The sequence below is a fragment of the Nematolebias whitei genome, chromosome 16, assembly GCF_014905685.2.
Source record: "Nematolebias whitei isolate Nwh7 chromosome 16, NemWhi1, whole genome shotgun sequence".
Classification (NCBI taxonomy): domain Eukaryota; kingdom Metazoa; phylum Chordata; class Actinopteri; order Cyprinodontiformes; family Rivulidae; genus Nematolebias; species Nematolebias whitei.
Window position 1 is genome coordinate 19,996,374 of NC_056513.1, and position 12,677 is coordinate 20,009,050.

Genomic DNA, 12,677 nt, shown 5'->3' on the forward strand with positions numbered 1-12,677 from the left:
TATATATATATACACAAACATATATATATATATATATACATACACACATATATGTATATATATATATATATATATATATATATATATATATATGTGTATAACCTCTATCAAGGTTAAAAATGTATTGTCGAGTAACCGTAGTGATGTCATATTATGTGACCACTGTATGACCGTAGTGGGCAGTGTTGCACTGTTGCAGGTCACAGAGTATGGTGTAACACCGGGTCCAATCCACCACCCATCCACTCTTTTAAGTTTCGTTTCTTACCTGCTGCATGTTTCTTCACGTTTGCAGTTTAATAATAATAACGAATAGTTTAGTTTTTCCTGTGACTTATTTGCAGTATGGTGAATGGTAGGAGCATAATATATGCTCCCAATGTTTTGTTAGTCTTTTTTTTTTTTTTGGAAATAATTACCTTTTTTTGCGGTTTTATTTATTTTTTGTATCTTGAGATCTATGACGTCATCAAATACTCGAGTTCTTCTCGGGTTTTATTATGTTAATGTCGAGTTTAAAAATTATATGCTCATTCAACCCCTAATATATATATATATATATATATAGTGTAATATACAATATGTATATATATCATATGTATGTATATATCACATACATATACAGTATATATATGATATATATCTATATATCTAAGGAGCTCTAAGTTTATATATATATTATGTTTTTCTGATTGTCTTCTAAAACAAATTTCAGTATTTTAGAATCCATTTTATTTCTTCAATTTTTTATTTTTTTTATTTTGTTTTTTTATGTCTAATTTAGTTTTTTCTGACGTGCACACATCACATTTAAAGCTTCCTTACAATGTTTTCTTACAAGTGTTGGTTTTCCACATATTCAGATTTTGTGGTGCCTAGTGCCGGAGATGTTTTCAAAATCGGGTTTTCTATTATTCTTTATAGTAAAATGTAAAAGAACTCGTCCCTATATTACATGTTTAAGTAATTTAATGTTGATGTCCGTGTTATTTCACAAAATCTTTTTTTAGCGTAATTAATTAGCTCTATTGCATTATTACTTTTCTATTCTTTGTTCTCCTCTTCCTCCTCTTTTTTTTAATAACTGAATATCACCAGAAATTATCAGACGCTATAATTTTCTGTCACTTCTGATTTTGCACTGTCACTGTCTGACTCAAACTTGTCCACGTCACAAATCATCTTTGAACTGAGATGTTTCTCCACTTTCAATCCAAATAGAAAAATACTTTATAAACTGTGAGCATTGTGTACCAATGCACTTCCACTAGACCACAACTGTGGGGAGGGAGTTAACTTGGTGATAAATCACTAAATTAAAGTCTGGATTACAAAAACTGTGTTTCTGACAGTTCAACAGCTGCGTCCTCTAAGGACAGAATGACTCCCTTTTGTTCTATACTATGCAAATTTATAAATTCACAAAAATGGTATGTTCACAAAACTTGAATAAACTTAATGAATAAAATGGAATATGTTAAAAGCATTACATTATATCTTGTTAATTTCAAGTTGACTTTAGTTTCACAGCATTTGCTGTTTTATTAGTGGCATTTTCAACATGTATTGATAACATGAAACAGAGTCCAGGAAGGTTAGACTTGTTTTATTTATTCATTTTTTTCAGCTGGTAGACTCAAGTGTTTGCATATTTTAGTTTGATTCAGATTATTTTTAATTATTAAATGAACCAGAATGTAGTTTATTAGTTGATTAATATCACGTTAAGACACTGTTGTCCAAAAGCATATTTATTTATTTTTCTCCATCTGTCACGTCATCTGTTTGACTTCTTGTCATTCTCTATCTGCCCTTAACTTTATGTTGGAGTCCCTCTGCTCTCACCTCCTCTCTCTCTTCCTCTCTCTATTCTGGTCCACCTCGCTCTATATTTAACATCTTCTCTGATGGATGGAGTCTGACTTCCACACTCGCACAGGCAGTCAGGAGGAAACCAATGAAAGTTTAATAGAGAAGTGGCTGCTTGTATTGTGGCATGTAGTGATAAATTTACAACACGCACACAGCTGTCCAGCAGCCAACGATCAGCTGATGTGTAAGAACGTCACAGGGAGTCATGGAAATGTATCCTCAGTAATCGGATTCCTGTGACAGTCGGTTGAGTTTGTTTAGCGGCACAGATGTTACATGTCAGACCTTGAGCTGTTGTTTGGACACACTCCTCTATACAGAGTGACGGCATGTGTTGGTTTCTAAATACAAACACACATCTCCTGCCAGGTTGATCTTTCTGTTAAAGAATGGTTCTGAAGCCATATAGAGTTTGTACTTGGGTTCCTTTTAGATATTTTTCATTATAGCAAAGGCTTACATCATTTATCAATATTTGCCTTTATTTTGTTTGCATTTTTAATTATAAATTGTAATATTTCAAGGTGTCTTTTGCCACATTTAAAAAAAAATTGAATATATTGATTTTGATTTAAATAGATTATTAACCTTTATTTAACCAGGCAAATCCCATTGAGATCACAGATCTCTTTTACAAGGGAGACCTAGGCCTGAAGGCAGCCTAACATGCATGTTATGCAAATAGAAAAACAGACAAATATACAGTTCAGAAGATCCATCCATTATCTTTTACCTGCTTCTTCATTTGTGGGTCACGGGGGTCACTGGTGCCCATGTCCAGCCATCACTGTGCGAGAGGCAGAATAGGTTAGGTTTTATTTCTCATGTGCAAAATCAGCGCAAGGTCAACAATGCAATGAAATGCTTACGACAAGAAGAACCGTCTCGACTCGCCAAAAAAAAAAAAGAAAACAAGAAATATCAAAGCATGCAGCAAAAATACTAATAACGTACTAAAAAATATTGCAAACATACTAAAAAAATGTTAAAATACTACTAACATGCAAAAAAAAAACATTAAAAAATACTAATACAGTACAGAAAACAATGCGCCAAAGGTGAAAAAGAAATACGTCTATAGTGCGATTCGGTTAGCATTGAGGTTCTTTCAACATCGTGGTTTGGTTCTTGTTAGCAGCTTAGCAGGTCCTGCCAGCAGGTCCGGTCTGCAGTTTGATGGTAATAAGGATCGCAGCAGCTGCCCTCACAGACCGCAGTCCAGAACCGGGTCTGGCAGACAGAAAACATCCCAGGTTTCCCCGTGGAATCGAACGGGTCCGTACAGCGTGTGCAGATGCAGGCAGATGGAGGCTCTTGTTAGCAGTGTTAGCAGGTCTTGTTAGCTTTAGTTCAACCTGGACATGTCTCCAGTCCATCACAGGGACACATAGAGACAAACAAGACAAGCAATCATTCGCTCTCTCACTATAGGAACAATTTGGAGTTACCAATTAGAATAACGTGTGTTTTTGATCTGTGGGAGGAAACCGGAATACTGGCAATAGTTGAAAATCTGTGAAGTAGGAATGTTATATTTATTTTAGTTTATATATATATATATATATATATATATATATATATATATATATATATAAAGTCTTTATAAACCCTTCCCACGTTCTTGCAATGTTCTTAACAATGTTCTAAACTATTAAACCTACATAATTTTAACGATCTATATATGTACTGTACAGTACTGCAAAATTGTATATGGGTACTCACCAGTGAAGATACTACTACAACTTGAAGAATGAGTTCAGCTGCCTGAAACCTTAGAACATGCAGAACGTTTGTGTGGCATCTTAGGACTTGAAATAAAGTTCAGTCTCTTACGAAAATTTCACAAAAGAGCACAGCGAAAGAGAGCAGACTTACTGATTTTATGGTTAATGAGCCAGTCAGTGCCCGGCATACAGAGCACAATGCTCTGGTTGGTCGCCTTGTATCAATCAGCCAATCGTGTGTCGTGTACAATATTCTGTTGAAAACCCACGAAACAGAAAGTCGAACCGTAAAATATCGAGAGACTACTGTATTTAGAAATCTGTCACTCTTTGTAATCTTTAGTATCCGAATAAGAAAATGTCTTGTTTGAATCATACAGATGATGATAATCTACATGTTCATAACACCCCATTCAATGTCTATTGGGACTCATTACAAAGTATATAATCAAATCTAAAAAAGTTTTCCTAAACTGTATCAAATGGTGCTTTTCAAGACAGTTTACTCCAGTTGTAGTTCAGATATGTTGCTATGCAGTTTTGAAATGTGGGTCCACACTCAATGTAAACAAAGCATTCAGCTGAATCTGAAAAAGGGAATGAAAGCTCAAGTCACATGACCGATCTAGATCAGGTTAGCTGTAGTCTGTGTAGGTAAACAAATGTGGCAAAATGAAAAAAAAGCATGCAACCCCTGCAAATACATTCAGGTGAAAATATAAGAGTGAATCTGCTGCTAAACATGAAACAATGAGAATGACAACTGTCAAAAATAAATGTTGGGGACAACGCAGGTTGGTGCAGCGCCACAAAGTTCAACATTCAAATGTGCAGCTTTTGCATAACGCCTGCTGGACCAAAGAGTTTACTGACTGACCTTTGGCTCCTTTCTTAGGTAAACAAATACACATGGTAGATGACATCCGGTCACATGTTTTTAGAAAAAATAATTTCTAAGGACACCTTGACTGTTAAAATTAGAAAGTATTGTGAAAATTAAGTTTATTACTCTTTTATTATTATTATTTTTTTTTTTTTTTCATTTTTTCGCAGTGAGAACCTTTAACACTAACACGGTAATAAAACTAAAATCATATTGTGCAAATTAAAGTTGACTTTCCAAACCTTTAATGAGAGGAAAAGTTTGACATTTTTATTGGTGTTAATTTTAGGGCTCTTTTAAACAAATTCTAGATGAACGATTCATCCCGTGACTAGCAGGAAAAAAATTGCTGTTGATGATGATATGACGGAGTATCTTCACTGAAGTTGTACTACACTGAGATACGATGTTTGTTTCAGTAATGAAATACTAGAGTTAAGTGTCTGAACTCAAAATCGCAAAGCTTGTTCAGACTCTATATTTAGACCATGTCTAGATGTGATCAGTTTAAACAGTGTCAGGGTAATAAATCAAGTCTAATTTTAAACGTGACATAAATAGTAATGTGACTTGTCTCCTGCAGAGTAATGATGTGGAGGGCAGCACCTGGAACTGGATGTACTACATCCCCCTCATCATCATCGGCTCCTTCTTCATGCTCAACCTGGTGCTGGGTGTACTCTCAGGGTAAAGTCCTTGGTGTTTTTGTCTGTTTTCCACCTTTCTTGATACCATACTGCATTCGTTTTCGCTTTGTAACAACACAAAGAGCGGAATAAAAGAGAATGTTTTATGATGATAATTAAAAAATAAATGTCCCCACAGTGAATTTGCCAAAGAGAGAGAACGAGTGGAAAACAGGAGTGAGTTCCTCAAGCTGAGGCGCCAGCAGCAGATCGAGAGAGAGCTCAACGGATACTTGGAGTGGATCTGCAAAGCGGGTCAGAACGCAATGACAATCGCACTTCTGATGTGCATGGCTCTGGCTGCTATATTTACACAGTGTTCTCACATTTTGTTTTATAATTTACAGAGGAGGTGATTTTGGCAGAGGAAGATGCCACAGGAAATTTTGACGGTAACTATTTCATATGTATGATAAAGTGCTCTAAAACAAAACAATTTGAGTTGGACGTTTGTCAGAAATACAAAAAGCAAGTAAACTAGAGAAATTGCATTTCCTACAAAAATGCAGTGTGAATGCTTATTACTGAAAAACAGCTGAAATTAGCTAAAAAAACCATTCTAAAATGTAGCTGAAATGGAAGAACAAGCCTAAATTAGCAGAAGAAAGCATAAAGAACACATATTGCTGAATGAGGTTTAAATGATCAGAAATGAGCACAAAAAATATAAAATAAGCTTTAAAAAAAGGCTGAAATTAAGAACAAAAAGCTGAAAAATAGCTGAAAATGCAAAAGGAAGCTTAAACTACCAGAAGGAAGCAGAAGGAACTGAAATGAGCTTAAAAAATGTGGAATTAGCTGAAAAAGCTAAAATTAGTATAAAAAGAGCTAAATAGTAGCTGAAAGAGCAGAAAAAGTTGAAACTAGCAGAAATAAGCTGAAAGGAGTGTAACAATCTGAAATTTGCATAAATAATTTAATTAGGCTGAACATAGCAGAAATTAACTGAAATTTTTGCACAAGCTTAAATTTGCATTAGAAAGCAGAAAGAGCATGTTTGTCCAATTAGGCTGAAAGAAGCAGAAATAAGCACAAAAAAGTAGAAATTATTTGAAAAAAATTGAAACTAACAAAAAAACCTGCTGAAAATAAGCTAAAAAAAAATGGGCAGAAAGATGCTTAAATTACCAGAAGGAAGTGGAGAGAGCACATTTTTGCTGAATAATGCTGAACAAAAGTTTAAATGAGTGCAAAAAACAAGAATTAGCCAAAGAAGCTAAAATTAGCATAAAAACATCTAAACAGCAACTGAAATAGCAGAAAAAACTGAAAGGAGCATAACAAGCTGAAACTAGCAGAAAGAAGTTAGTAGAAGCACAAAAATGTTGTAGTTAGCAGAAAGAATTTGAAAGGAGCACACAACAGCTGAAAAAACAGCTGAACGTAGCTGAAAAAAAGTTTTAATTTGCACAAAGAGGCTGAACCAGTACAAAACGTGAAAGGAGCTGTAAAAGATTGTAAACAGATCTAAAGATCTGAAAGATGTAAAATGAGCTTAATGCATTTTACATGAGAGAAAAAAATGGCAGAAAAGTATAAATATTTCAAAAAGCTAAAGCTACACCAATACCAAAAATCATAGCACCCTTCTCCTGAACAAGTTGAATGTTTTGATGATTTGTTGAAATAGCACAAAAATTGTGGAATGAGAAAGATGCCGAAAAACGTACAGAAGAAAAATGGATCACGATAGTGTGAATGCTTCATAAACATTCACACTCAGTGACTAACTGTGGAAAACGTCTGTCACAATAGCTGAAAAAAAAAATTTTTCTTTGTTCATTTTATTGCAAGGCTCGAGGCGACGGCCTACCATCAAAACCAGAAACAACAAGACTGAGCTGCTAAACCAAGAGGAAGGAGAGGACAACATGGAAGATGCAGTGGGTAAGAACAAAGAGAGGTGGATAATATGGATAGAAATATATTTTTCTTATTTTAATCAAGACTTTGAACGATATATGGAAAGCAAGGGGAACGAGAAAACAATGGAGAGTGAACAAGTAAAAAATAAATTCACATCAAACATCCATCATAATAAAATGTCATGTCTAACTGCTCTCTCTCCCTCTCTCTCTCTCAGGTTTTGCACGCTCTAGTATAAAGAGCGGTAAAGATGGCACCAATTACAGTAAAAAAGAACGACGAATGCGATTCTTCATACGCAAGATCGTGAAGACGCAGGCCTTTTATTGGACGGTGCTCTGCCTGGTGGGCCTCAACACCATCTGTGTGGCTGTGGTGCATTATGACCAGCCTGAGCTCCTCTCTGACTTTCTCTGTGAGTAAACTCAAATGAAAACTAAATGCACACAACACATTCATACACTACATGCCGGTAACTTTTAGTACAGTTTTTATGTATATGTTTCAAGATGATGTTTGTTGTTGTACGACCTAAAAATCACTTTACCACTTGCTCTTGTCGAGGGCGGATGCTTTTCCCCCTCCTCTCCCTCCTCCGCTTTGCTTTGCTGCTCTGTCCTGCCTGTGAAACTTCCTCTGTGCCTCTCTCTACACATCTCCTGAACTGTACTTTTGTGGATCTGGTCAGTTAGTCTCTCAACGCAATGGTCAAAGTTCTTGAGACAAGCTTCAGGTGAGCTTAACTGCTCGGATGACACGTATGCAGCTGGATATGTCTCTGGAGGAAGTGGAATGTGATGTGTCTATCTCTGCTGTCGATCAAGGACGTCAAAATTGCAAATATAATTGGATTTATGATGACAGGTTTCATGTATTTTTTTTAAATTATTGTCTGGTTCCTGATTTATCAACATAGAAAGAAGACATGCCTCAGCTAATCTGGCCTGGTCAGGTTGCCACCTATGTGAAGGTTTGCTCCATGTTCCGAGCACCCATACTCTATTGCTTAGCGGACTGGATCGCAAACTGGATGTGATTTGTGAGAATCGCAGGCCATATGCGGCCCCTAGGACTCGCTGGCAGGATGGATCAAATCTCGGGGAATATTCTCAGGCACGGGCCAGCGATGTGTCCACTTAATTTGGACCTTTCAGAATCTACTTGAGACCAGCAAAGACTCAAGGCAGATACAATTCAGTAAAGTTCTGCCTGCCTTCAAAACAAAAGTTTTTTATCCGAATTTGGCTCCCTCGGCTGGCTTTGCAGGCGACCTTATCTCAATTCACCTGGAGCCTCTGTTATCTGACGCTCTGCCCCCCTCCCTCCTACCGAGGAAGTCCACGGAGCAACCAGAGGGAACAAGCTGAATAAACATTGTTTCATCATTTCAGGACTCTTTGCTTCTCACTGGCGTTGTCCTTGGCAATTCCCCGACACTCCTCGAGAATGTTTACAGATCTCACCGGAGGGAACTGCTGATTATTCCATCCTTATCTGAACTCCTACAGTGCCTCCGGGAGCATCCTTAAGGCTCCAGTATACTGCCGCGTACGTCCGTTCACGCGTACGTACGCGTGTACTGTACGCAGAGGGTTCAGACTTCATACTCCAGCGTACACCCCGAGCAGCTTCACAGACGAGGGGCGTTTACCTTCGGGACAAATTGAGGTCGCCGATTGGTCATTTGCTGACACGCCTACTGGATTGATTGACAGGTCGGAAAAAAGAAAAAAAAGCGAGTGCTGGCAGCCTCCGCCGCAGCGGTGTTCTGTGTTTATATGTTGTTAATAAAAAGATCTAAAAAATTAATAAAAAAAAACAGAGAGCGCTGGCTCTACAGCCCACACATCAGACCAGCCCACCAGGAAATCTCCAGACACTCCCGCAGCCACGCTGGACCTGAGTTTAATTCGCTCGTGACAAATTCCTCCATTTCTCACCATTTCAGTCATGGCATCAACGGAGGAGGAAGAGATCACTGCCTCTTGGCAAAAAACAAAACAAAAGAAAAGGCCAGATCAGAGATGAAGAAGGGGAATTTAATACATTGGTGTCGCATACAAAACAGTCCGCGACAGAGCTAAATCTAAAAACAAATGCATGTTTTCCCCAACTGTAAATCTCGGGCTTGACTGTTGGCTAATTTTATGATTCTTGCTTTCATCTTGACCCCATTTTGAAAGATTGTTTATAGTCTTCAAATCTATTGTTCTCTCCTACACATGAAAACAAGGCATTTACTATTTTACTACAAAGAAACCATCTAGGTTACCTGACTGAACATTGTTGGATGTTTTACCTGAATTATTGAGCATGAACCTTGATGATAATAATCATTCAAAGTTGTCTGCAAATACAGTCATGGAGAAGTTTAACCCAAGATCACATTTATAAAAAAAAAATGTTTAAACTGATCATTATTATTTATATGAAACCTTTTCAGTTTGATGAGCTTAAATAAACTCAAACTATTAAATTTTTTTATTTAATTGTAGCTGCAAATTTGTTGCCTCAGACTTGAACAAACATAAACATGCACTCGTACAATGAAGTCTACGCTTGACTGATAGTCAATCTTATTAGAATGGGAAAATCTAGTTTTTCATGAAGTCCATACATCACTGACAAGACACTCCCTCGACTCAGCCCATCATTGACTTCTACTCATCTTCTCTCACACACACTAACATACTTTCTTCAGCTCTGGCTCACTGTTTGATTTTCTCTCCAATGTTAAAAAAAGAGAGAGAGAGCATTCCATTTTTTTTTTTTTTTTGTTCCATCCTTCATTTTTTCTCCTAATAACTCCACTTATGTTTCCTCCATACTTACATCTCTCTTTCTCCCTATTCTCTCTTCCAGTCTATGCAGAGTTTATCTTCCTTGGTTTGTTCATGTCTGAGATGCTGATCAAGATGTATGGTCTGGGCATTCAGCCCTACTTCCACTCCTCATTCAACTGCTTCGACTGCGTGGTGAGCTCACACACACACACACACACACATACAGTGACTAAGTGAAAACAGGAGCTCATCGCCACCAGGTTTTATTTAAAAATCTAACAGTATTTCGATTTAAGAAACAGTTTTATACTATGGGATTGTGTGATAAAATAAATATTTCATTGTCTACTTACTGAGAATTAGCCACACTGAGGACAAGAGAAGATTTGATCCAGTTTACTTGCAAGGACAGAGTTCACATACAGGCTCTCATAGATGTACAAAGTTACATGAGCCTTGTCAGGGAGCATCTGCACCGGACAGTATAAAAGAAGTGCTTTTTTAATACATACTTATCAGACAGAGGCAGGTCAAAACCAGGGGTGGAAGTAAAGAATTACAAATACTCACATTACTGTAATTAAGTAGATTTTTGGGGGGGTACTTGTACTTTCATGATTATTTCTTTCAACTGTGTAATTTTACTCATACTTAAGTGCAATTTAGATCATGTAATCTACTTCACTACTTTTAAAATCAGAAGTCACTACTGAGTACGGCCACAATTTGAATTAATCAAACCATTCTTCTGCATCTTTGTGGCCAATAAGGCTCTCAGATCGTGAATGTGACAGTTACGTATGACGTAAGCAAAGGACAACTCCGTGGAGCAGAGAGTCATTTAGAGTCCACTCTTCACAGCCAATCGAAGCCGGAAAGACTCTGTGAACTTAGAAAACCAGCTCCTGCTGACACTGAACAAAATGTTCAGAAAGTGAAGGGTGACACAAATGTCAGAGTTTGACACTTACCTGCCTGTTGTTCGCAGTGCATTTGGAAAAGTTTTAACTGTTATTTGCCGCTTCAAAAACATTTTTGGTCGTTCTTTTAACAAACAAAACCCCTACTTTATCTACATTTGTTTACGAAAGAAATGGCCTTAGTGTATTTTTTATATACTTTATTGTTCGTCTGAGAAATGTGCTTTGAATGTAGTTATTATATACAGTAAATCGAATTGAATGTCTTCTATTGACAACACAAAATACATCAATTAGTTAAAAAGTAATTAATGCTCGAGTAGTGTTTGAGAAGAGTACTTTGTACGTTTGCTTAAGTAGTTTTATAACACCAGTACTTTTACTTGTAAATGAGTTCAATTTAAGCAGTGTAACAGTACTTGTACTTGAGTACAAATTTTCAGTACTCTTTCCGCCTCTGGTCAAAATGACCTCGGCTTGACAGCGCACAGACTTGGAGCCGTCCTCGTAGTTATCAGGTGCTCCTCCGTGCATCTGCAGGCTCCTCTCTGAGGAGACAACTCAAACTCACACATTAATTTAACCTTAGTTAGTGATAAACATCAATAACATTTACTTAAATTCCCTGGATATTTCCCCCCTGTTTATGGATGTTTATCATCTTATCATCATAAGGAGACATTTATTAAACGTATTTCAAGAAATGCCAACTGCTCAGTTAAAAAAATGTCCATTTCCTTGTGGTTGGGAAACCACAGTGATCCACCAGCAGTTTACCTGAAATATCAAAGCCTTAGAAAACAAGTCTCACTCTAAACAGATAGTTTTGCGCTTAGGCTCTATCTAAACTACCTGAAGTATTCATTTAAACTTATTTCAACTCGGCAACTCTACCAACAGCCACCATTTACTTTGTTCTTTCAGTCAGTAACCATTCCAGCACATAATCAAAGCTTGATGGCAGCAGAATTTGGTAAAAGACAAAAACAAGTCCATTGCTGTTGTGTTTTCTAGGGTATGAATTGATGATGGGCATGTGCAAAACAGGTTACTGTGTTGTTTCTTTATATTCCTAGTTGACATAGAAATGGCAATGCAAAAAAAATTTTAATTACTAAACTTAAAGTAATGCAATCAGAAGGTCCAAAAATATAATTTCATTCAGGATATTATGTTCCATCCATCCTTTCATCTCCTACCACTTATTTGTATCCATGTTGCAGGGTGCGCATGTCCAGGAAGGAAACCCAGACATCCCTCTCCCCAGCAACACTCTCCAGCTCCTACTGGGAGATCCCCAGGCATTCCCAGTACAAATAGGATATATAATCCTTCTTATGAGTTCTGGGTCTGCCTCAGGTTCTCCTTCCTGTGGGTCGTGCTTCTAAAACTTCCTTTGTTATTTTCTAGTAGAGCTCCATCAAAGCTCTTGCTTGTTTTTGCCAAACAAAGATACACAGCCATAACATCAACATATGTTTGACGAGTTACATTAGGTAAACAAGTTTCAGGAAGGTCAAACTGAAAAGCAGGGGTCCCAAAACAGTACCTTGAGCTCGGAAAAAGAACAGTAACATTTGATTGTCTGTCTTTGCAGGTAATTGTTGGCAGTATCTTTGAGGTTGTGTGGGCCACTATAAAACCAGGCACATCTTTTGGAATCAGTGTATTACGAGCTTTGAGATTGCTGCGCATCTTTAAAGTCACCAAGTAAGTTTCACTCTGCATATCCATCAGCTTATTCAGGAACAAACAAGACAATAGCAGCAACAAATGTACATAATGACGATGCTAAAAGTCCTAAAAAAAAAGCAGCATGCTCCCAAAAAGAGTACACTAGTCCCTCGTTAATCACAGAGGTTACGTTCCGGACCCCTCCCCCGCAATAAGTCAAAAACCGCGAAGTAGGAATGCTATATATATTTAAACATATATACGTCTCT

General features: G+C 37.2%; 1 protein-coding gene across 1 annotated transcript in view; it reads left to right on the top strand.

Moving 5' to 3' along the window:
* LOC119423144 (voltage-dependent P/Q-type calcium channel subunit alpha-1A) overlaps window positions 1-12,677 on the top strand; it is a 60,158-nt gene that overhangs the window by 38,434 nt on the left and 9,047 nt on the right. Inside the window, exons 4-10 of the mRNA XM_037690556.1 lie at window positions 5,063-5,166; window positions 5,305-5,420; window positions 5,513-5,557; window positions 6,960-7,052; window positions 7,249-7,446; window positions 9,894-10,006; window positions 12,332-12,444. Of these exons, the coding sequence (XP_037546484.1) occupies window positions 5,063-5,166; window positions 5,305-5,420; window positions 5,513-5,557; window positions 6,960-7,052; window positions 7,249-7,446; window positions 9,894-10,006; window positions 12,332-12,444 (782 nt within the window). The remainder of the gene's footprint in view (window positions 1-5,062; window positions 5,167-5,304; window positions 5,421-5,512; window positions 5,558-6,959; window positions 7,053-7,248; window positions 7,447-9,893; window positions 10,007-12,331; window positions 12,445-12,677) is intronic.